Below are 26,188 nucleotides of genomic sequence, written 5' to 3'. Positions count from 1 at the left end.
CAAAGATCTGCTTGCTTCTGCCTCCTGAGTACTGGGATTATTGGTGTGTGCTACAATGCCGAACTAGAATATAATCTTAGTCAAAAGTCAGAAGACTTACTAACAGGTAGCAACTTCAGCATTGCATGCTCAGAGCATCAAGTGGCCACAGGGGCCAGGAACCTAGTCGGGTGTTAAAGCAGGTGCCTCGGGTGTTCAGTGTCTCAGGATCCAGCTCTGGCTCCAGCCCCCTCTCTCTGAACACAACCTCATTGAATGGCAGACCCACACCATCCAGGGTTGTGTAAATGCACTACTGGCAGTCACAGTTTGACATTCACACAAGAAAGCACCTAAACACCTAAGGACACATTTCTCAGACTCTGTCCCCGAGTGTGACTGGGTGATGGCGCCTCAGGCTTCACGAATGAATGAGTGGCTTTCCTATGTGTAAGTAGAGCACAGACCCGCCCATGTCCATCTCAAAAGCCTCCTTAATATTGGAAAGCTGTTTAATCTCTCCTCTCTCAATCCTTGCCATTCCTCGAAGGGCCTGTGTAGTGGCTGCTCAGGTTCTGATAACACACTGTCTGGCTCTGTGCAGCTCCAGGAGCAGAGCAGACATGCACTGTGGAACAGGCACTGTCTGATTGGCTGTGGCTCATTGGAAGTGGCATCAAGTTGGAATCACCTACTCGGGTAAACATGTCAGAATGGTAAAGTTGGATATGTAACTTGTCTAGGAATTCTTCTAAAGGTCCCTATCTCTCTCTCCCCCTCCTCCTCCCTTTTCACACATTCTTTCTATGATATTATTTTTCCTGAGATAAGATCTTACTATGTAGCCGAGTTGACCTTGTACTTTATAGTCTCCTGACTCAGCCACCTGAGCTGTCAGTATACCCACCTTGGAAAAATATATTACTTCCCCCTTTTTAAAAATTTAGTATTTTAACTATGTATATATACGTGGGGGTGGGGGATTGTGAGCACATGAACGAGGTGCCTGCAGAGGCTAGAGGTACCAGATGGGGAGCTTGAGTTACAGGTGGTTGACATGGGTGCTGGGAATTGAACTCAGGGATAGATGAGCAGTATATTCTCTTAACCCACCTCCTAGCCCCACCCCCACCCCACCCCTTTTAAAAAGATGTATTTAATTTTATGTGTGTGAATGTTTTGCACAGGTGTGTCTGTAAGGGCACTGTGTGTGTGCCATGGAGGCCAGAAGAGGGTGCTAGATGCCCTGGAACTGGAATTATAGAAGGTTGTAAGCTGACATTTGGGTACTAGGACCCAGATTTGTATTATTTGGTAGGAGCACCAAGTGCTCTGAACTGCTGATCTTTTCTCCTCTTTAGAATCTTTGAAACAGGGTCTCATGTAGGCAAGGGTGCTCTTAGTAGAATTGATTCTCTGCTTTCACCATGTGGATTCTGGGGACTGACGTTGAATCTCCCAGCGTGGCAGCAAGTATCTTCCAGCAGAGCCAGCTTGCTGACCCAACTTTTATATTACTGTAAAACAAAATATATTGTGATGTAGATTAGTTAGTTTAGTTTGATAGAGTGCTTTCTAGCAATCAAGAATTCCTAGGTTTAGCCAGGTGGTGGTGGTGGTGGTGGCACATGCCTTTAATCCCAGCACTTGGGAGGTAGAGGCAGGCGGATTTCTGAGTTCGAGGCCAGCCTGGTCTACAGAGTGAGTGCCAGGACAGCCAGAGAGCTACACAGAGAAACCCTGTCTCAAAAATAAAAAAGTTACACTCCTACCCATGTAGTTAGTAATCCATAAAGAACTCAATCCAAATAGTATGCTTTATATTTAGCCTCTAGATTATCATTAGTATTTGTATCTTCATTGTTTCCCAAGGCCAACATTAGAAAAGCTCTGCCTCAACCTCTGGCCCAGGGGAAGGTGGCCAGACAGCTAAGAGGTGCAGCATATGGTGGCTATGGTGGCAGCAGCCTTTAATCCCAGCACTTGGGAGGCAGAGGCAGGTGGATCTCTGTGAGAGCCAGCCCAGCCTAGTGTACAGAGAGACTTCCAGGACAACCAGGACTACACAGAGAAATTCCATTTCTAAACAAATACATTTCAGGCAACTCCTGAAACAATTAAATGCTTCTAAAGTCTGCACCTGAGACAAATGAAAACGCTTGACCATAAAACTTGTATATGAAAGCTTATAGTGCAGGGTTTCCATGTACTAATCACTGAAAACACGCTGTCTTAGGATGTCTGATTGTGGTGAAACACCGTGACCAAAAATTTGGGGAGAAAAGGGCTTATTTGGCTTTATCCTGAGTCACAGTCAATGAGGGGAAGTCAGGACAGGAACCTGGAGGCAGGAGCTGAAGCCCAGGCCACGGAGGGGTGCTGCTTACTGGCTTGCTCCCCATGGCTTGCTCAACCTGCTTTCTTCACTTGATCTTAGCCAAAAGGCCAAGAAGTGATTCAACCTGCTTTCTTACCAAATCCAGGACCACCTGTCCAGGGATAAGCACCACCCACAATGGGCTGGACCCTTCCCCACTAATCACTAATTAAGAAAATGCCCTACATACCTGCCTACATCCAGATCTTATAGAGGCATTTTCTCATTTGAGGTTCCTCCTCTCAGATGACCCTAATTTATGTTGAGTCGACATAAAACTAGCCAGCATATACACTGATTAAATATGCAAGAGTACACACGTCATGGTATTACATTTATATGAAAATGAAGAATAGGAAAGTCAATGGAACAGAATGTAGGGTGGTAGCTGCTTAGGACTCAAGTGAGGGCTGTGAGGGACATAGAAATTATCATTGATCAGTATGAGCTTTCCCTGATACATGATTAAATGTCCTAAAAATGATTGATATTGCTTGCACATGTTTGTATATATGAAATCCAGTGGATTTACACTTAAAATGTATTATGAATTAATTCTATGTGGGTATTATCTCAAAAAGGCGTTGAAAACTGAATAAGTTACACATGGTGGGTCACACCGTAACCCTGGTACTTAGGAGGCCAAGACATGAAGATCCTGACTTTTAGACCAGTCTCAGGACAGCCTGGGCTACATATCATGATCCTGACTCAAAAATATAAGGAATTGAGAGCTGGAGAGTTGAGTCAGTGGTTAAGAGCATGCACTGGCCGGGCGGTGGTGGCGCATGCCTTTAATCCCAGCACTCGGGAGGCAGAGGCAGGCAGATTTCTGAGTTCGAGGCCATCCTGGTCTACAAAGTGAGTTCCAGGACAGCCAGGGCGATACAGAGAAACCCTGTCTCAAAACACCCCCCCCCCAAAAAAAAAAGAGCATGCACTGTTCTCCCAGAGGTCCTGACTTTGGTTCCCATGAGCCCTGGGGGCATGCGACACCTCTAGTCTAAGGGGACACCTACAAATGTGGCATATCTACACACAGATCCATAACTTAAAATAACAGAAAAATAAAATTCTAATTAGGGGCTAGAGAGATGGTTCAATGGTTAAGAACACATGTTGGATGCTCTTACAGAAGGCTGGAGTTTCTAGTACCCACAGGATGGTATTCAACTCCAGTTCCAGATCTAGCCATACACGTATGGTGTGCATATACATGTAAACAGGCAAAACATACACATTAAGTGAATAATTAAAATGTAATGTGGCCACACTAACTAGTAATAGAAATAATAGTAAAATTAACATGCTTAATAGATGCAAAAAAGAGGTAACTTTTAAACCTTGAAGTTCTGTTATCTTTTGTTGTTCTCTGTGCTTTTGTTGTTACAGCCAAGAAGTCATTGTCAAATCCAATATATAAATTTTCTCAGGGCTTAGAGAGATGGCTCAGTAGTTAAGAGCACTGGCTACTCTTTTAGAAGACCTTGTTTCCAGTACCCACACTAGGTAACTCAAACTCTCTATAACTTCAATTACAAGATATTCAATGCCTTCTGGCCACAACCAGAACCTGCACACATGAGTGTTTTAACTGTACGTGTGTCTGCTCGCATCTTGCATGCCTGGTGCCCTCAGAGGCCAGAAGAGCATGGCATCTCCTGGAACTGGGGTTATAGATACTTGTGACACACCATCTGGTGCTGGGAATTGAACCGGGTCCTTTAAAAGAGCAACTAGTGCTCTTAACCACCGAGCCCTCTCACCACCTCTTTTATCATGTGTTTTTAGTTTTGCTCCTTGTAAAAAAGATATATACAGTATATTTATAACGTGTTTTCTAAAGAATTGAAAAAAATACTGTGTTATATAAAACTAGGGTTTTTGTTTTGTTGTTGTTGTTGTTAAAACAGGGTCTAGGTAGCCCAGGCTGGCCTGGAATTCAGGACACTCCAAAATACTGGGATTCCAGTGTTATTTTGAAATAACTTACCTCAATCATTTGAATTACAACACTCAATTCCATACCAAAATTATGTTGTGTGTGTTTCTTTTCCAGGCTCTGGAAAAGTATGACAAAGGGAGGTGTTTGCCTTGAATTATCAAACTTGTGACTTCTTAGGTTCTCTCTCTCTTTTTTTTTTTTTTGGTTTTTCGAGACAGGGTTTCTCTGTATAGCCCTGGCTGTCCTGGAACTCACTTTGTAGACCAGGCTGGCCTGGAACTCAGAAATCTTCCTGCTTCTGCCTCCTGAGTGCTGGGATTAAAGGGGTGCGCCACCATGCCCGGCTTAGGTTCTCTTTAGTGGCTGGTTTTGCTGTAACTGAATTTAAGTAACTATCCAGAAATAATCTAAAGCGCGAATTAGCTTATCCATTTGGTGTTTACTAGAAGAAAAATCAGGGCTGCCTTCCTTCAGTTTTTGCATTCAGGTTCAGCCATTTTTCTAGGGCCTTAAAAGGGGGACGGGGTGTTCAGATCATGGGTTTTGACGCCAATGATGTAGAAATACTGGATTTTCTATCATACAATTTGCGAGTCCTTTGCGGGGTTAATGTGCCCTTGAGAAAGTTGCTTATCCTCGCTGACCTTTAAAACGGTAATAATATCCAAGGGCTGGCTGCGCTTAATATCCAAGTCAGCGCTTAGAAAAAAAAACCCCAAAACTGTTATGTACCACTGAAAAATTCGTTTTCCCCTCATAACTGGAAAGAACAGGAGAAAGCACCATCACCGGGAGCCTAGTTTGACAGCTTTCCATGTTTCTTACATAAACCTCTGGAGCCCCATCAATGAGATAAGAATAGACACCCCGCTCCAAGGGATCCAACGCCTTCTTCTGGCCTCCGAGGGCGCCAGCATCCTTGTGCCATGCACACATCGTGACTGAGCACAAGGTGGCTCAGATTTTTCGGGCACAGGAGCGGCTGTCCCATCGCCTCGGCGCGCCGGCCCCATCGCCTGCCCACACACTCCGCGGGGGTGGGCCCGGCAGAGGCGGAGCCGTACGCAGTGAAGCTTCCGGGCCCAGCCTTCCACGTTCCTGATTGGCCCGGTGACGACAAGGGCGTGCGTCCGAAGGCGGAAGGGGGCGTGTCCGCCCAGGAGGAGGCGAGATGGCGGCGTCTGGGGGTCGCGCGTGTGTGCGCTCGCTTCGTGGAGGTGTGCTGTGGCGGAGCAGGTATGGACGGACGGACGGGAGGCTGCTGGGGTAGGGGTCAGCACAGACCAAGCCAGGCTCTGAGAGCGAAGCCAGTTCTCGTCGCCGGCTCGCCGCGAGTAGCTCTGACAGGAAGGACACGGAGCCACCTTTCCCTCGGCGTCAGAACAGGTGCTACAAGCCACCGCGTGGACCGTGAAATGGGTGTGGCCTAAAGGCTCGGTGGAAGTGCACAGGGACAACCAAACCCATATTCTGCTGCCCGCTGGTCTCTAGAGTGGAAGCAGAGTCGATCTCCTTTTCTCGGGTGTTTGCCTTCCTACCAGGATGGTGTAACCTGGAAGAGCACGGCACGGCAAAGCGACCTTCACCTGGGGTTCTAAAGCTTTGAGGCGAAAGAATTAGGTTTCTTTATCTGAAAAGTCTGTGGTGGAATTGTGGTCCTTATCCTGCTGACCCCAAACGTCTGGGTTCCTTAAGTTCCTAGGCAGGTAGAAGTGGGAGAGCGACATGAGGGATCTATTGTGACTGTTCATTTGGTTTTTTGTCTGCTCCAGACAGTTTCATTAGGTAACCCAGGCTGGCCTCGAAATCACAGCAATCCTCCTGCCTCAGCCTCCCAAGTGCTTCCAAAAAGCCGAGATTACTGGCATGTGCCAGCTGTTTATTCTTTTTTGAAGGGTGGGAGGGGAGAAGAGGAGAGAGTTCTTAACCCAAACGAGAGAGAAGAAACAGTTCTCAACTCGGCTGAGTTACTTAATAGCCTACATACTTATTTCTACTTGGCAAAGACTACTTCTACCTTTTTGAACTGTGTGTGTGTGTGTATGCATATGGGTGGTTGCAGGTGTCCATAGGACTATCAAGAGTTTCCTGGAATTGGAGGAATTACAGGTGGTTGAGAGCCACCTGACATGGATGCTGGGAACCACACTCTGGTACTCTTTTTTTTTTTTTTTTTTTTTTGGATTTTTGAGAGAGGATTTCTCTGTGTACCCCTGGCTGTCCTGGAACTCACTCTGTAGACCAGGTTGGCCTCGAACTCAGAAATCCACCTGCCTCTGCCTCTCAAGTGCTGGGATTGAAGGTGTGCGCCACCACGCCTGGCTCAACTCTGGTACTCTTAACTGCTGAACCATCTCTACACCACCAACATTGCTCAATTTTTAAAATGTGTGTGTGTAAATGTTTTGCCAGCATGTATGTCTGTGTGTGCCCTGGTACCCATGGAGGCCAGAAGAAAACATTCTAGCTTAATTGGTGACCTTTAGGCCAGTGATAGACCCTGTATCAAAGAACAAGATGCACGCCTTTAATCTCAGCACTCAGGAGGCAGAAGCAGGTGAATCTCTATGAATTCAAGACCAGCCTGGTCTACATAGTGACTGCCAGCCAGCCAGAAATATATACTCAGACCCCATATCAAAGCAAAACAACAATAAAGAAAAAAACATAAATCATAACAAACCTAACAAGTTTTTGTATGGTTCATGGGGAATGATCCCCAAAGTTGTCCTCTGACCTCCCATTCACATGCATCAACACTACCCACATTCATTATTTAATTTACTGATTAATTAATTTGCAATTGGCCTTATACTTAAGGAACTTACAGTTTAATAGACAAGGGTAATATTTTAATATCAAGTACAATGTTGGATAAAGCTTTTCAAGAGACTTACCAGTTCAGCTTTAGAACTCTCCTAGCTTTTGAAAGTAGGAGAGAGAAGTAAGGACTATAGTTAAAATGTTAGGACCCATGATGATATTTAAAAATGTGTAAAGGGCTAGCGAGGTTGCTCAGTGGTTAAGAGCATTTGCTGCTCTTCAGGGGGATTGGAGGTACAGTCACAGCCTTCATGGCAGCTCACAACCATCTGTAACTCCATCTCCAGGAAATCTGAAACCTTCTGGCCTCCATAGGCACTGCAGGCACTTGCTGTACAGATACACACACACACTTGATCCTGGCAATTTTCTGTAAAAATTAAAGATGTACAAATACTTGTTTCTGGGCAAAGTGTATTGCCCTCCTTGGCTGTTTGTGACCTTTTGTGGAAATAAAACTAAGAAGAAGAAGAAGGAAAAAAAAGATTTTTATGTGGGACTGAAGAGATGGCTCAGCCGTTCAGGGCACTTATTATTCTCACACATGTATGGTGGCTTATGGCCATCTGTAACTCCAGTTCAAGGGATCTGACGCCTTCTTGGGTCCTCTGTGTGCACTGTACACATGAGGTACACAGACAAAACACAATACAAAGACATCTTACAACTGGAAATAGGGTGGACATTGGTAATTGAAGATGATATACTAAGAATTCCAGTGTGTGGTAATTGAATATCTTCTTCTTCTTTTTTTTTTTTAAGATTTATTTATTTATTATATGTAAGTACACTGTAGCTGTCTTCAGACACTCCAGAAAGAGGGTGCCAGATCTCGTTACGGATGGTTGTGAGCCACCATGTGGTTGCTGGGATTTGAACTCTGGACCTTCGGAAGAGCAGTCGGGTGCTCTTACCCACTGAGCCATCTCACCAGTCCCGAATATCTTCTTCTTTTTTGAAAAAGTTTTGGGTTACAGAGTTGCCCCACTGGCTGAGAACACTGGCTATGCCAGGTTGTGGTGGTGCACGCCTTTAATCCCAGCATTCAGGAAGCAGAGGCAGGTGGATCTCTGAGTTCCAGGCCAGTCTGGTCTGGGAGGAAGTTCCAGAATAGCCAGAGCTACACAGAGAAATCCTATCTTGAAAAAACAAACAAACAAAAAAAGAATAAGGATGTTGACTGCTCTTGCAGAGGACCCAATTCTCAGACTCACATGACAGCTCATTCACCATCCATAATTTTAGTTCCAAGCAATCCAATGCCCAGTTTTGAGCTTCTCAGGAACCATCCATGCAAGTGGTACATGCACATACATTCAGGCAAAACACTCATATATATAAATAATAAATCTTAAAGGATTTTTTTTTTTAATGTGCAGTGGTATTTTACTTGCATGCGTGTCTGTAGATCCCCTGGAATTAGAGTTACAGACAGTTGTGTGCTGGATATGGGTGATGGGAATTGTATCCCGGTCCTCTGGAAGAGCAGCCAGTGCTCTCAACCACTGAGCTATCTATCTCTCCATCCCTAAAAATGTTTTTGATGCCATTACTTTTTGTAGTAGCCATATGTAGGCAAGTGGCAGGCCCTGGACCAGGTGTTTTACATGGTGGGATTACTGCTAATGAGGTCAGTTCTGATTTTACAACTGAAAGAACTGAGGCTTAGAATTTAAAATTTTCCTGAGGCAGGCAGGCAGGCTGGCTGGCTGGCTTCCTTCCTTCCTTCCTTCCTTCCTTCCTTCCTTCCTTCCTTCCTTCTTTTGAGACACTGTTTCTCTATATAGCACTGGCTGCCCTGAACCTGGCTTTGGAAAAAAGGCTGGCCTCAAATTCACAGAGATCCACCTGTCTCTGCTTGCCAAGTGCTTGGATTAAAAGCATGTACCACTGCTGCCTGGTCTGCGGAGGCCCTTTCTTAATTGTAGCTCCCTTCTCTCAAATGATTCTAGCTTGTGTTGACATAAAAGTAGCCAGCACAACTGACCCCTTGTCACCTTGACATACGAGTACCTCGCTGCTAAGCCACAACCCTTGTCTTTCCCATGGTCATACATTAATATTGACATTACCATATAAAACATTTTACAAACTTAAAAATTCCTATAGTCTACAAACTCAAACACTTTAAAATTTAGTCTCTTGGTGGGCTGTGGCAGCACACCCTTTAATTGTAGCACTCCGGAGGTAGAGGCAGGTAATCTCAGAGTTCAAGGCTGACCTGGTCTACAGAGTGAGTTCTAGGACAAGCAGTGCTACACAGAAATCTTGTCTTTTTTTTTTTTTTTAAGAAATCTTGAAGAACCCAATCAAACAAATAATTCAGTCTATCAACTGTAGGCTTCTGTAAAATAAAAAAAATAAGTAAGTTAAATACTTTCTTACTTCAAGAAGGAAAAATCAGGGCATACTCACAATTGGACCAAAGCAAAACCACACTCCCAACAGTGTAAATACCTCAATGTTCAATGTCTGGTGTCCACTCGTGACCTTCTGGATAACTCCAGGGTCCTGAGTCACTTCTCCAGCTCCTCCTCCTGCAGCACACACAGCTTGTCTTCTAGACCCCAGCTGGCTCCTCACTCATGCTTCTACTGTTCTTGGTGGTCATTCTGTGGTACTGGCATCTCATCAGTGGCCTCTCTTGGGCTCTTTTCTGGGTCTCTATCCCTGCCACAGTACTAAGCCTCCATGTCCACTTCATGCCTTCAAAACCAGTACCACCTGGGTGACTGCTACACTACCAAGTTCAGCTGCCAGCGGGAGGGACAGGCTGCTTCTGTGTGCTACCTCACTCTGAGGAAACACCACCAGAGGATTTAATCTCAGTGATTGATGTTGGTCTCTTCTCAGTCACCACTGATTTCTTACTCTAGCTCACCATCATCTACTGTTCCAGTAATGTAGTGGTTTCGCTTCACTGGTGCCAGTCTCTTGTTAATCATGGCTGAATCTTCATCCCCAGCTAACCAGAATCAAAGATTCTTTTTTTTTTTTTTTTGTATAGAACAGAGTTTATTCAGGGCATGGGGAGGGGAATTAAGAGGGTAGTAGAGGTAGAGAAAGGGGGGGGAGGGAGAAGAGTATAGAGATAGCGATGACCATGAGCATGTGGAGGTGGGGGAAGGGAATGGGGAAGGGGTGAAGGGGAAAGGAGCAAGAAGGGAAGAGCAAGAGCAAGACAGAAGCAACAGCAGAATGACAGAGTCTTCAAAACAGTAAACAGCCCTGATAGAGGCTTCAGATTTCCCTTTGAAACTTCACAAGCCAGACCTCCGTCTACATTGCTCTCAACACTCTTCCACGCTCCAAACAAAGCAGCCCATGAGCTCTCAACACTTACTCAGTGGCTTTTTTCTTTTTTAAGCCCAAAGTTCCCAAAGTTCTCCCACAGTCCTCCTAAAAACATGGTCCTGTTGTGATAGCAATACCCCACTATGCTGATACCAACTTGTCTTAGGAGTCTTTTTTTTTTTTCATTGTAACAAATGTATTTACTATACAAAAGATTTCAATTCCTATCTTTCAAACAGTAATAAGTCTTGTATACAGAAAATTATTGACAATATAATAAATTCAAATACAAATATCAGAAAGAGAACACGGGATATAATTGTAGATTCTATGGACATTGAAAAGATAATGAAGAATATAATTATCTGCTCCATAGATTTGAGTTTGATAGATGAAATTCCTTAGAAGATACAGTCTGTCATAATTCACACAAGATGTACAGAACTATAATAGGTCTACTATATATTAAATATATTGAATCAATTATTAACAGCATCATTCTTACGAGAATTGCTACCAAATATGTGATGAAGAAATTATAAAGAAATTATAACAATTTGTTACAAGTCTTTCAAGGATAGAAGAGATATTCCTACGTAATTCTATGATTTGTCTTAGGATTCTATTGCTATACTGAAACGTGTAGTGGAAAGAATTTATTCCACTTATGCTTCTATATAACAGTTCATCAGAAGCAGTGAGGGCAGGAACTCACACAGGACAGGAACTGTCTTGCAGAAGTCACAGAGGATGCTGCTTACTGGCTAGCTTGACCTGCTTTCTTTCTTTTTTTTCTTTTTCTTTTTCTTTTTTTTTTTTTTTTTTTTTGGTTTTTCGAGAAAGGGTTTTTCTGTGTAGCCCTGGCAGTAGCACTCACTTTGTAGAGCAGGCTGGCCTCAAACTCAGAAATCCACCTGCCTCTGCCTCCCAAGTGCTAGGATTAAAGGCGTGCGCCACCACGCCCGGCTTGACCTGCTTTCTTAAAGAACCTAGGACCACCAGCCCAGGGGTGGCCCTACCCATAATGGACGGGTCCCTCTCACATCAGTCACTGACTAAGAAAATGCCCTAGGTACTACAGATATCTAGACAGTGAAGAGCAGTGGCTGCTCTTGCAGAGGACCCAGGGTCAATTCCTAGCACCCACATGACACCTGAAAACCATCTATAATTAGTTCCAGGAGATCCAATGCTCTATTGACTCTGAGCATACCAGGCACAGACCAACATGCAGTCAGAACATCCACACATAAAACAAAAATAAATCTTAAAAGTAAAGAGAAGGTGGCACACACCTTCAATAACAGCACTTGGGAGGCAGAGGCAGGTGGATCACTGAGTTTGAGGCCAGCCTGGTCTACAGAGTGGGTTTTCAGGATAGCCAGGGCTACATTAGAGATCCTGGTGGTGAGGTGATGGTTCTGTAAGACAAGAGTTTACTGCTTGTCTTAGTCACTGTTGTATTGCTGCAAAGAAACGCTGAGGAATGCACGTCTTACAAAAGGAATCGGTTACCTGGGGGGTGTGCTTCCAGTTTCAGAGTTACTTATTATGGCATGAAGCAGACAGGCTTGGCATAACCCAGAGCTTTACATACTAACCCACGGGCAGCAGGTGGAGAGGGACACTGGAGCAGTCACCGGCCATCCCCAGTGACACGTTCTTCAGCAAGTACACACCTGATCTTTCTAAACAGTTCACTAAGCCTGCAAATATATAAGCCAGTGGGGCCATTCTCACTCAAACCACCACATTGCTCAAGCACAAGGATCTAGGTTTAGATTCCTAACACTCAAAAACTCACACATGGCTGTGCCCAAGCCTAAAACCCCAGTGCAGAGGGGAGAGCAGAGACAGGATTGCTGCGGCTTATTGGCTGCCAGCCTAATGTCAGGTTCAGGAAGCGACCCTATCTCTGAGGAACAAGGCAGTGTGACAGAGCAGGGCACCAACATGTGACACCCCCCCCCCCAGAGTGGGGTTGGGTTTATATACCTTAGGTGAAGGAGAGAACCGTTTCCTTCATGGTAAACTCAGGAGCATTTTGTGTGGTAATAGTTTAAGTTACTTGAGAGGTAGGGGTAGGTGCACACACCTTTAATCCCAGCGCTTGGGAGGCAGAGGCAGATAGATTTCTGAGGCCAGCTGGTCTACAAAGTGAGTTCTAGGACAGCCAGGGCTACACAGAGATCCTGTCTTGACCCCTGCCCCCCCTTCCCCCCCACACAAAAGGACAAATTCAGCTTTATGAGAGTAGGGTAGTGGGAAGCTGGTTGAAAATGGAGACCTGAACCTCTCTGGAGGACTAGTTGAACACTAGGTAGTTTGTTAATGTTTGAAGGGAGCAGTTGGAGGGAGAGAGTGGGTAGAAGTCAGGAGTGAGATTCAGGGAGATGAGGGTCAACATTTTTTTGTGGCTGCCAAGCCAAGAAAGAAACCTGGGGTGTACACAGTGACTTGTGGAACATAGAGGGTGTTGGCAACTTTGACTGGAGGTGATGTGATTGGAACAAACCATGAGGATATGATTGACAGTGGAGGCAGCCCTTTAAAAGCTGTGATGAGAGCGAGGAAAGGTGGGTGGGAGCTGTGGGTCAGTGGGTGAGAGGCGTGGTGCATTGCATCTGTATAAACTGCAGGAGTTACAGGATTTATGTCATGAGAGAAGCTGGTAATAATGGGGCAGTCTGAAGGGAATAGTGGGTATACAAACAGACCACCTCAATGCTGCGTGTCCAGAAATGGTGAGTTGTGTCATCCATGCCCGCCCCAAAGCACTAAGTTAGAAGAAACACAGTAGAGGAATGTGTAGGACCCTCTGTATTGTGTTTTTGTGTTTTGAGAGCCTCTTGCTATGTAGCCTGGTATCAGTTTCTCAACATACTTTGTCCTTTGGTCAGTTTTAACAGTCATTGTTCTGATTCCACTTGAAGAACAGGGTTTTAGGCTTACTGTTTTATAGTGAGAGCAGCAGTTCTAAGGAGCCAGTGTTGAGTTTGTTAAAGATTCCCCATAGGCTGAGATGCCCTGCTTCTCACTTACAGGAGGAACTAGGCCTACCACATTAGCCCATCAGTACCATGTGGTGAGGCTGTTTTTAAGTTTCATGAGGAAAAAATTCAAAGCACTGAAATCTGATAATGTTTGTAGGACTTAACGACTAAATACCCATAAGTTAAATACTACATTCAAAAGTCATAAATGCATTTGTTTTTTTAAATCAATTTAGATGTTTATAATAATGAAAGTTATATTTTTATATCCTAAAGTGCTCCAAGGAAGAAAAACATTTACTGATAAGGCTGTAGTTTCTTGGGGCTGGAGAGATGGCTCAGTGGTTAAAAGCACTGACTGCTCTTTTAGAGGTCCTGAGTTCAAATCCCAGCAACCACGTGGTGGCTCACAACCATCTGTAATGAGATCTGATGCACTCTTCTGGGGTGTCTACAGTGTACTTATATATAATAGACTGGAGCGAGTGAGGCTGGGGGTGGGGTGGGGTGGGGTGAGGAGGATGTAGTTTCTTTATCTAGATTTCCGATCAATATTTTGGAAACTGAAGCTGGATATGATAGTGCATGCCTTTAGCCCCATGGCCCAGGAAGCAGAGGCCAGAAGACCTCTGAAAGTTCAAGATTAGTTTAACGTAAATAGTGAGTAATAGGCCAACCAGAGCTATATACTGAGACCCTCCGTGCCTCCAAAAAAAGAGTGCTTGCATGTATGCATGTGCATCATATAAGGAACCCAGAAAACACACACACACAAACGGGTGTGTGTGTGTGTCAGAAACTAGGGTATTATCTAAATCGAAATCCAGAGAATTGAAAGTTTGATTTTTGATGATGGGAAATCCAGTTGCCAAGTAGAAATTACAGTGTCGCAGTTCTTACCATTGGGATCTATTGATTTCCACCAGGATGCTGCACTCAGAGTTGGTAAATGTTTCTTTATATCTGTTTCGCTGCAGCTTGTGGGGCAAAGTAGCTACAAAGACAGTTGAAAACTGTATGCCAGAGCCTCCATGGTAGTGCATAAATATTCCTCTGAGGCAGAAAGAAGGAACAGTCAAGGTCAGCCTGAACTACATAGGGGTGGGGATGAGGTGGGGGGCAGAGACGGAGTGAGGGAGAGAGAGAGAAAGAAACCATTGTAAGCTGGAAGAGCCATCCACAGAGTGAATATTTAAAGCACTGAATTTTCAGTACCCAGTGGGTCAGAAGGTTCATGGAGCAGGGCTCAGTGCACACAGATCTCTGTGTAGCTCTTCCTTCATGGTGCAGAAATGCTAGGCTTGCGGACTTTGTCTCCCTGATTATTATAATCTCAATTCATGGTGAAAAAAATGTTATTGTGTAATGTTTCTAACTTAGAAAAGTTACTAAGAAGTAATGAGGCTGGGAGATGACACCTTTAATGCCAGCTCTCAGAAAGGAAAAGCCAGGTAGATCTCTGAGTTCAAGGACAGCCAGGGAGGGATACTTAGAGAAAACCAGAACTAGAAAATTCCAGATACCCTTACTGAGATTCTGCAAACTCCATGTCCGTGTTCTCTTTTTCTGTGTAGAGCCCTGTGTCTGCAGGGTGGATCCCGGAAGACTTTATGATGTTAACTCTTTGACATTCTCTTGTGAGGATGTTCCTTTCATTATCTGTGGTGCAGTGGTTACAGCTGTTTAGCTCACATTGATAACAATACTGTAGGATCTCCAAACTGTTTTAATGTTGCCAAGCTGGGCTTGGTGAGCCACCCTTGTGATCACCACACTCAGGAAATGGAGACAGGACAAAGAATTTAAGATTAGCCTGAGTTATATAGTACTGGCTGCAGGATGAGTTGTCAGTAGGGCTGGAGAGAAGGCTCAATAGTTAAGAGTATATACTTGCTGTTCTTGGAGATGACCCAAGTTCAGTTCCCAGCACCTGCCCTTGTTTGGGCCACTGACAGCCATCTGTAACTACAGCTCCAAGAGATTCGACAGCTCCCCCTGACCGCTGCACGCACATACCCGCACAGAGACAGGTACACAGAGTTAAAAACTAATTTAAAAATACTTTCCAACATAATACTTTTGATTGTTTCGGGAATATCATACAATGCATCCTGATCATACTTGTTTCCCATTCCTCCTGGGTGCCCTCCGAGCCCCCTCCATGCTCCCCACCCCCCCAAAAAAAAACCCACCAAGACGAGTTTGTGTTGCCCATATACTCAGTGGAGCATGGTCAGATTCCTAGTGGCCAGTCCCCTTAACACTGAAACCCTCCCCACCCCACACCAAACCATCAACGGAGAAGAGCGTCTTTATAAAAACATTTTTTTAAGTTGCCATCTAATGCAATTTAAACTAGTTTATTTTTATAATGTCTTAGAGGCTTTTAATTTGTGAGCTTTTACCAGGAAGTACATACTTTTTTTTTTTTTTTTTTCCGAGCCAGGGTTTCTCTGTATAGCCTTGGCTGTCCTGGAACTCACGCTGTAGACCAGGCTGGCCTTGAACTCAGAAATCTGTCTGCCTCTGCCTCCCAAGTGCTGGGATTAAAGGCGTGCGCCACCACCACCCGGCAAGTACATACATTTTATTGGATCAGCCCCAGTGCATTTCTACAGCAGATGGACAGTATGCCTTTCTCACAGTCACGCTAAGGATTAAATGTCAGAATAGTCAACATTCTCTTCAAGGGAAAATAAGTAGGTTAAATAGGCCAGTTCTGTTTCTGAATAGAATCAAAGTTTGAAATTCTTTTTTTTTTTTTTTTTTTTTGGCTTTTTTTCGAGACAGGGTTTCTCTGTATAGCCCTGGCTGTCCTGGAACTCACTCTGTAGCCCAGGCTGGCCTCGAACTCAGAAATCCGCCTGCCTCTGCCTCCCGAGTGCTGGGATTAAAGGCGTGTGCCACCACGCCCGGCTTCAAAGTTTGAAATTCTAATGATCCATTTTTCTTGGTTGTAGCCCCTGTCACTATGAATCTACTGCCACACGCCATTTTCTGGGGACCTTACAGAAATTGCCTCTTCAGGCAGGTAAGGAGCAATCGAAGGTCTTGCTGGCTCTCCGTTGGTTCCCCCAACCGGAGGTTGGAAAAACATAACATTGTTAGAATTAAAACCTGTTGGAGCACATGTGTGTGGTCATGTAGCCTGGTGTGTAGCCATTACTGGAGCTTTGGTAGCCATGTCATTGTCTGCCTAGTACTCTGTATGCGACTGTCATCCACTGCTATGTATTTGTTTCTAGTACTTTCTGCCACAGACAGTCTTGGCAGTACCATGGCCATTTCAAGGACTACTGTGTAGATTTAGAATTCCTGGGTCAGAAACCCTGTGTGAGCTGGGCCTGGTGGTGCTTGCCTATAATGCCAGCCCTCAGTATGCCAGGGACAGGGAGATAATAGGTTTGAAGGCAGCTTGAGCTATAGAGTGAGGCTCTATAAACAGTTGATGTATTTCAGTATTTAGGCCAAAATGTTCTTCCAGAGAGACTATTTAGTTTGAGAGCTGTGAGTAGAAAGTGCTACTCCATAGCCCCTCCCTCCTCAGCACTGTGGAGAGAGAACCAGTGGTCTGGGATGAATGCGTTATCTATTACCCACATATATGATTTGTATATCACAACGAACGCTATTTCTAATGGCCCGTTCCTATCCCTGAGAATAAAATGAGCTGGTTGATGAGAACAGCAGAAAGCCTACTACAAACCTGGGCACTAATGGGAACCCTTGTGGCTGTTACTTAATTAGTACTCGGTGCTGGAACCGCAGGGAGAGCCAAGCAGTACACCTGAAGTCTTTTTTGATCTGCAGAGACACAGCCTCTATACTCATAAGGCCACAATCCATGGGGGACATGACCATCTCTGCTTACCAACATACTGTGAAAAGTTAGAAGGTGTTGTGTCCAGCCAGCAGATCACAGACCTGGGTTCTAGCCTGGAAAGGCATTTTGGAAACCTGGAAGAGAAAAAGGGCTGCGCACGATAAGGAAGGAACCAAAACAAGCTTTCTGCTCAAGGTTCAATTTTAATGTCAGCAAGCATGCTTTATAAAGAAAAAGGGGAGGCCCTCCCTGGCCAAGCAAAGTTCCTTTGAAGTAGATAGGTCAGCCTTTTAGTGGGAACTCGTGAAGATCACAGTTCTGTGTTAACTCCAGAAGATTCTTGGAAGAGAACCAGTTCGGCCTCTGGCAGGTTGGGCCTTAGGCAGGTAGTGGCACATCAAAAGAGCAGTACAGCAGGTGGCTCCGCTCAAGGGCGGCAGATGGTCACAGCCAGCCTTGCTAGGCTGGTAGGAGGTAACAAGAAGGGACATTGAAGAGATCCTCAGTGGTTAACAGCATGTACTGGTCTTGAAGAGGACCTGGATTGTTCCCAGTGCCCCCGTTGGGCAGCTTACAGTTGATACAGTCTGCAGGTCTTGGTGATGTTGGTTTTCTCTTCCAGTTAAAGAATTAAGGAAGAATTTTGAACAAAACAGGTGGCAGCAGAGAATGCTCAGGCGCCATAGACAGAATCAACAGTCGAAGGAAGGGATTCCCCAGGATAAGGAGACACATGTGTGCAGGCTCATGTGTGTAGCAAAATTATAGAGGAAAAGACCTTGGTAGAGCAGTCTCTACTCAAGGGCTGGGCTTTTCAGGCTCTGAAGAGTTTTCTGCTCTTAGCTGCTTCAAATGTCAAAGGAGTGATCATGAAGGAGCAGCAGTCATGGGCCTCAGGGGAAGATTGATCTAAGGAGGACCATGGTAAAATAGCAGTGGCAAAGATAGAGCACCGGACAGCCATTTGGTGATGCGTGTATCTTTGGAGTTGTTGTATGAATGAAGTAGCATTTGTAACATGAAAAGTGACACTTTGGAAGTATAATTCCTACCTAGCATAGTTAGAAAAATAGCTGGGGCAGTTTTGCCCTTAGGAACAGAGCAGGCAAGAACGCCATCAAGAGACTCCTCAGCAGTCTTTGTCATAAGTGTCAACAACATTGATGATTTTTCTGTCACCATCATCTACCATAAGATGTACACTGGTGGGGATGCCATTTGTTTGGCTTAAGAGCTCAAGGAACCTTTCTTCAGCCATTGGGTTTCTTCTGCTACAACCTCTTAGGGAACAGACAAGGTTAATAGAAAATTCCTCAGCCTCATAATTCACCTAAGTTTGTTTAACAAGGTGAGGCATAACTGTGTAGCTGAGAACTTTGTATCAGAGTCTTGCTTCCAGAAGCCTGCAGAAGGCCTGTGGCAGGAAGCGAATCACATTGCCAGCAAGCAGTGCTTCTGGCCATATGCTAGCTAGAATGTCCTGTGGAGATGGATAATAGGGGCCAAACACAAGTGAAATCTAGACTCCATTTGTTGAAGTCACAACCAGACATTAGCATCTAATTGACATTTTAAAAGAGAAATACCTTTTTGTAGGGTTTTCCAGTAATGTTCCAGAGACATTGTTTTGACTTTTTTTTTTTTTTTTTGGTTTTGGTTTGTTTTGCTTTTGTTTGTTTGGGGTTTTTTTGTTTATTGTTTTTTGAGACAGAGTCTCTGTGTATCCCTGGCTATCCTGGAGCTCCATATGTAGACCAGGCTGGCCACAAATCTGAGGGATCCACCTGTCTCTCCATTCTGAGTGCTGGCATTAAAGGTGTACACCACCATACCCAGCCCATTTTGATATGTTGAGTAATTTCCCAAACCTGTGAGTTTGACAACAGGGTATCTGACAGGGAACATGATTGGTTAGGATACAGGACATCATATTACAGCTGTAAAAAGGACCCTTCTAGAAACAGATAAGGCCACCAGGAAGCAAATCACTAGTAAGACATCGCTGTCCAAATAGCATCTCATTGTTGAGCATAGTGTCTGAGGACTGAGAAAGAAACACCATCATTTTACACCAGGCTATACTTTCCTGCTGGGTGTTGAAGACTATGTAGATGGCCAAAATTAATTTTCTTCTCTTCTCTTCTCTTCTCTTCTCTTCTCTTCTCTTCTCTTCTCTTCTCTTCTCTTCTCTTCTCTTCTTTTTTCTTTCTCTCTCTTTCTTTCTTTCTTTCTTTCTTTATTTCTTTCTTTCTCTCTTTCTTTCTTTCTCTCTTTCTTCCTTTCAGGGTTGAAGATCCGGTTCTCAAGGGTAACTTGGTCTTGGGCAGAGCTTCTGTCTCCTCTAGTTGTTTTTTTTTTTTTTTTTTTTTTTTTGACAGTCAGTGCCTCTGTTAGGCTAAGTCAAAGGCCTGGCTTGACCATTGCTTCATTTGGGAGTGTGGAGGTTTTTTTTTCCCCTTCTTTTGTAGACTGGACACTTATTATAGTCCACTCCTTCCTGAACAGCGAATGAGTTACCTTCCACAGTTATAGTACAGGTCATTTTGAGAGACACCCCACAGTTCCCTCGGACTTAGTTGACCTTGAAGGATGGGGGGTGGGGGGAACATCTAATTCCACTAAGTTTATGCCTCCAAATATGGTTGTTGAGTACCCGGAGGCTCAGTTGCACCAGTTAGGTGTTTTTAGTGTTTAGGTAAAGCCTAATTGGAAATTAAGCACTGTAAAATAAACCTTGATTGAACACATCTAAGTCTGCTATAGCTAGCATCTGTGGGTCTATCCTGCAGTATTTAGTAAGGTCTTGATGATCCTGAAAGGAAGAGAAAATTTAGAAATAGAAAATTTTAGGGGAGATCTCTCTTGTTTACAAAGCAGCTCTAATTGAAGGATGACATTGTAATTCAGAGCTGCCTAGGAGAGCCACTTCTGATTTTTCATAGAAGGTACTTAGACCATGCACTGGTTGAGAAAGAGACGAAAACCTTCTCCTAAGCACCCGAGGGACTTTAACTTGCTACAGTCATCCAGGAGGCAAGCTGGTGGGGAGTTGGAAGTAATCTTGGAAGATTCTGTTCCAATCATTAAAGTGAAAGTAAGGAGGGAGAAATGGATGACGGTTCACCCAATCCTCCCTGAGTCTGTCAGCCCAGCATCCAGAAAGGGCATACATAGCCAATCCAAGGATGGTCGCTGTGGCTGGTTCCTAGTGTGCGGCCTGGAGTTCAAGTGTACCCTAGATGTGCTTGTCGGATGTGTTTCCTTCTAACCCCATCCACAGGACAGACTGAGTTCCCTACAGACACACTCTGGTCAGTAGGGCAGATCAAGGTTAAGATGACATGCATTCTGTGAGACAGACCTTTTTGTTTTTTATATCCTTTTCTGGGATCTAAATAATGGTCATTTTTTGTGTGTGCTGTAAGATTAAGTAACCTCTATCTCCTACGAAGGGAAATAGGACTCCAGTGGATCTGGAGTATTAGCTGAAACAATTGTCGTGTCTTAGGGCCTACCTGACCTTGTGTCCATTTTATTCTTTTGAGCTATAAAAATATTATTATTATTATTATTATTATTATTATTATTCCAAATAGGAAGCAAACATGATAAACACTTATGATTTTTTTTTAAATACTGTATAAATATAACTAAGCACAACAAATCCACCAAACAAGACCACTCCACGGATAGAATAAAAGTTTACCGGGGATCAGACTGCCAAGCTGTCTTAGCAGGGTGGAGAATTGCAGCTCACCCTGGGAGAACTAGAGCCTTCACAAGGTTTCTCCCCCTTGGGAGATTTTTTTTCCTTGTCTTGACTTATAGGTTGCCTGAGGTGAGCCTAGCAGGAAGGGGTCTGTTCCTGATGTAATCAGTCCAGTTTATGGGTAGAAGATATCCTTCTGAGGTGGATGGCTGGTTAGGGGGGAATGAAGAAACTGCAGTTACCTGATGAACAAAGTTCCCAAGTCACTGAGTTTCTGAGAAATGTTAGTGTTAGGTTTCTGTTTCCTCATGACCATCTACCCCAGGTAAGCTTGGGTTGCCACTGTAGGGTATTGGCAGCTGTGCCACTGTCTTAGGGGCCCAATTTGTGACCCACCACTAAATTAGGAGGGCACTTCTTGTAATTCATCATATGTAAATTGGGCTTAAATCCCTGTACAACAAAAAAAAAATGTATATATAGAGAGAGACAGAGAGAGAGAACAGAGAAACAGATAGAGTGATAACCAGAGGGTACAGTAGGAACAGGAAACTTTATGGATACTGCCATGTTTGGTTTATGCCATGTGGTTACATTAACCAAGATGGCAGTGAAGTCATATGGCATTGACCTTCCTTTTTTTTTTTTTTTTTTTTTTAAAGATTTATTTATTTATTATATGTAAGTACACTGTAGCTGTCTTCAGACACTCCAGGAGAGGGCGCCAGATCTCGTTACGGATGGTTGTTAGCCACCATGTGGTTGCTGGGATTTGAACTCTGGACCTTTGGAAGAGCAGTCGGGTGCTCTTACCCACTGAGCCATCTCACCAGCCCGGCATTGACCTTCTTTATTAGCAGTGATGGCTGCTGACCACATGATTGCTTCCATCTTAATGAAGCCATCAGCCAAGACGGTGACAAGCTACACGGTTGTTTTTCATTCAGGATTAGCCCAGTTCCCTCATAAGGTGAACCCCTCTCCCTTCAGGCACAAGACCCTGTGGGATCCACACATCTCACAGATTAAATATGGACCTTTCTGCCCTTTTCTTTAAACAGACACTTTGGTTAGTTAGCATGGTTGTAGGAGGAAGCAGTACCTTGTCCTCAGCAAAATAAAGCAACGGAAGGAATTCTGTCGAATACGGTTAGGGAGCAAAGGAGCTCTGATCATTGTGAGGTCGCTCATAGCTTTTTTTTTCCTAAAGAGAGGGAGAGAAGAAATTTAGATATCACCCAGTTTGTTAAAACAGTAGTTAGCCTATCTAAGTTTCAAAGGTGACAAAGGTGACAAGATAGGAGATTCCATGCTTTGAAAAATCCAAAGATTTGCCAGTCTCCACGTAGTAACTATTTCCCTAAAAATATCCTTCCTTCAGGCACCAGAGGCAGCGATCAGAGCGAGGTACCACTGCTGTGGAGCCAGACTAAGTTAGTAGTATAGTTTTAGAGCCTGTTCACAGACTTCTAGTTACCAGTTTAATTGGTTTCCTAGGGTTCATACTCTCTTCCTTGTAAGAAAGAAAATAAAATGACCAGTCCTGTTCCAGGACAGGGAAGGTGCCAGCTGCTTAGTGGACACACCTTCTTTTTTTTTTTTTTTTAAACTGTTACTTTCTTTTTTTTTTTTTTTTATTTATTATATGTAAGTACACTGTAGCTGTCTTCAGACACTCCAGAAGAGGGCGCCAGATCTCGTTACGGATGGTTGTGAGCCACCATGTGGTTGCTGGGATTTGAACTCTGGACCTTCGGGAGAGCAGTCGGGTGCTCTTACCCACTGAGCCATCTCACCAGCCCGTGGACACACCTTCTTATCCTTTCAGGGTTTAGCCTGATTTCTGAAGAGTCAGCTTCCTCAGAAGAAATCCTGGATGAGCCCCCAAAGTGATAGGCTGAAGAAATCTCAAACTCTGCAGTCAGAACCAGCAGTTGAGTGGAGTTCATTATGGGTTGGGGAGGTGAGACGCATGCATACATGCAGCAGACACAGAGAACAATGCTCTGCAAAGCAGAGATTGAACTTGGGAAGCCAAAAACTCTAGTCTCTTTTCAAGGGATCAACTATTTTAAGTCAATGAAGAGTTTTTCTCCCCTAATTTAAGGTTGGTCAATTTGAAGAAAGATGGCTGTTGGTTGTCCCAGAACTGTTCTGTGTCAAGAGCTGACCTTGAACTTGTTGAAGCAGTCCATCAGCAGGGGACCAGTTGTACAGGGGCAAGGCCTACAAGGCCTTGGTTTTAAGCTGCCAGGTTTTTGTCTCAAGTCAGCGAGTGGGGGAGAAGGCTGTCTCAAGTCAGAGGCCAGGCATCCTGTAAGGATGCCACCTTTATTACCAAGCCATGGCCCCCTCTTCCCCTCTGTCTGCCTACCCAGGAATCTTAACTCCTGGTCATCAAGCCTACCTGTAACTCCAGCACCAGGGGACCAGATGTCTTCTGCATTTGGCTGTCACCTGCACTCACACGATCACAAACACTCATATAATTACAAAAAGAAGAGAAAGAAAAGTCAAGAGGAAAACCTATAGATGAAACTGAGTGTGGTGGTTGCTACTCCAGCACTTGGGAGACTGAAGCAGGAACACTGCTTTGAGCTTGAGCCCAGCCTGGCATAAAGAGAAGACCCTGCCTTTAAAAACAGAACCAAAGAAAGGTAGCAGGAAACATTGAGCACTGTGCCTGTGGGTGTTGGCTGCAGACTGGGTGTCATCACTAGTCAGTTCAGAAAGAGCAAAGTGAAAGGTAGATCTTGCTCTCCTTACGGGAGCCCACCAAGGGTCACCACACAGACACGGTTTATAGTCAGTTGAAAATCTCTATTCCTGCTGTCTGGGACTACATTCAGGTATTTGGGACCCAAGTGTTTAGGGTAAGGGGTTTTAAAGGCAAAACCCCTCACATCCTGGTATCTATCTCATGCAGCAGCTGCAGGGGGAGGTTTGGGGCAAGGGAACAGTTTAACAGAAAGTAAAATAAGTGTTTAGCCAGAGTGGGTCCTGCACAAGCAGGCTGTCTAACAGAAGCTAAGATAAAGTTAGCTGGGGCATCTTGACCTCAGGTTCCTAGAATAGAATCAGGGAATTTTCCATAGGATTCTCTATCAAGGCAGTGAAACCTAAAATGGTCTTGGCAAGAATCCAAGATGGATGCAGTGTCTTGCACTGTCACACTCTGACAAGTCTTTCTTGATCAGAGTTCTGTCTTTTTTTTTAAAGATTTATTTATTATCATTAAGTACACTGTAGCTGTCTTCAGCTGCACCAGAAGAGGGCGTCAGATCTCATTATAGATGGTTGTGAGCCACCATGTGGTTGCTGGGATTTGAACTTAGGACCTTTGGAAGAACAGTCAGTTCTCCTAACCGCTGAGCCATCTCTCCAGCCCCCGAGTTCTGTCTTTTTGGTTTTTAAGTTAGTATTTGTTAGGTTTCTGAGACAGCTTAAATAGATAGGAAGCAGAGGCTGGAGAGATGGCTCAGTGGTTAAGAGCACTAACTGCTCTCCTGGAGGACAATTCTCTGTGCCCACATCAGCTCACAACTGTCTCTAACTCCAATATCTGATACACTCACACACATACATGCAGGCAGAACACCAGTACACATAGACTAAACTGAGAGAGAGAGAGAGAGAGAGAGAGAGAGAGAGAGAGAGAGAGAGAGAGAAACCCAGAGACAGGAGTCTGACCTTGGCCTTTCAGGACTGTTTATTGAAACACACATTGAAGGGCAGTGTCACTCCTGAGTGGATGGTTGAGGAGACTGCCAGAGAAAAAGATGACTGTGACCCTTTACAGGATGGAAGTTATTGCAGCATGTGACTCATGTTTCCCTCTTGGAGACCCTTACTCCCAATGTTACCTGTCCAAGGCAAGACAGGCTGCTCCAACAGATAACCTGCCAAGTGGCAGGATCATTAGGCATGATTAGACAATGAGCAAGATTTATTACATCCATATTTGCTTATTTTAAAAAAAGAGCCAGCGTGTCAGTGAGCTGGTTTGGTGGGTAAAGGCTCTTGCTATCAGCTATCTGATAACTTGTTTGGTTCTCAGGATCCACTCGGTGCCTGTGTGCACATTTATGTCTGTGCATACATACACAGGTTAAATAAATAACAGTTTTAAAAGAGCCAGTGGTTTGAGTGTGAATGTACCTCAGTGGTGTGACTGTAGCTCTGTAGTATGAGTAAGACCCCAGGCAGACCCTAGGGTCAGTCCCAGTACCTCAGGGGCATAAACAGTGACAAAAGAATGTGCTGGTTGTGATGACAACACACAGAGACCCAGCCCTTGAAAGCCGGAGGCAGGAGCATCAGGCCAGTCTTAGTTACACAGTTTGAGGTTGGCCTGGGATCTGTGAGACCCTATCTGAAAACAACTAAAAGCAGCCACTGAAATTAGGCACTGTGGCCCCCCCAATCACGTCATGGCACCCATCTACTTTGCTGTTCATGACTCGGCTCCTGAGGGGTCTTGATGTGCTTTGGTTTCTTCAGTTGTATGTATTTAAGGCATATTGCATGGTGGTTTTGTTTTGCTTTTTTGTTTGTTTTTTTTTATTTGAGATAGAGTCTTGCTGTTGAGCCCAGGCTGGCCTTGAACACTATCCCCCTTCCTCCACCCTCCTGGGTGTTGGGGTTATAGGAGTGTACCACCAGGTCAGCCAACAGGATGGAGTGCTGACGTGTTTATCTAGAGATACACAGTGAAGTCATTGTCTGTTCTCTTTTGGCAAGTTATTACTATATAATGTTAATAATCCTTTTATTGTACCTTAGGCCCTTCACAACGTGTGACCTTGGCTTTCCTGTCCCAGCTCTTACTCTAACCACCTTTAAAAACAGTTATTTTGCAGTGCTGGAGATCAACCCTTATTACATGCTAAGCACGTGCTCTACCACTGGGATATTCTAGCCCGCTACCTTTCTAGATTCCATCTATGAGTAAGATCATGATGCGTCTCTCTGTGTCTGGCTGGGGTTGCTCCTTATCAGGAGTGTATACGCTTGTGTGTTTTAGAATGTCAGAGCCTAGTGTGACTTGTAAAGGCCAGAATTGTAAATCACCTCATGTAACTTCTGAGAGAAGAGCCAGGGTGAGAACTGGTGTGTGTAGCATGTCGGTAGACAGCTGAGCCCACCTTGATTAGTTTCTAAGCCTCGTTGAGATTTTCTTATCTATCTCACCCTCTCTCCTTCATTTGTTTATGATTCTGGTTTGTTTTTGTTTTTGATGTTGTGA

At 44.4% G+C, this 26,188-nt stretch overlaps 1 protein-coding gene across 1 annotated transcript in view; it reads left to right on the top strand.

The window, feature by feature from the left end:
- The first annotated feature begins 5,443 nt into the window (after nucleotides 1-5,443).
- Nucleotides 5,444-26,188, top strand: part of LOC110293852 (phosphatidylserine decarboxylase proenzyme, mitochondrial) — a 46,070-nt gene continuing 25,325 nt past the window's right edge. Inside the window, exons 1-2 of the mRNA XM_021161698.3 lie at nucleotides 5,444-5,537; nucleotides 16,372-16,442. Of these exons, the coding sequence (XP_021017357.2) occupies nucleotides 5,473-5,537; nucleotides 16,372-16,442 (136 nt within the window). The 5' untranslated portion in view covers nucleotides 5,444-5,472. The remainder of the gene's footprint in view (nucleotides 5,538-16,371; nucleotides 16,443-26,188) is intronic.

This window comes from Mus caroli, unplaced genomic scaffold, assembly GCF_978045245.1.
Source record: "Mus caroli unplaced genomic scaffold, Mus_caroli_1 scaffold_4, whole genome shotgun sequence".
Lineage (NCBI taxonomy): Eukaryota > Metazoa > Chordata > Mammalia > Rodentia > Muridae > Mus > Mus caroli.
Note: the sequence above shows the minus strand (reverse complement) of the source record. Positions and strands in the feature narration are given on the sequence as shown.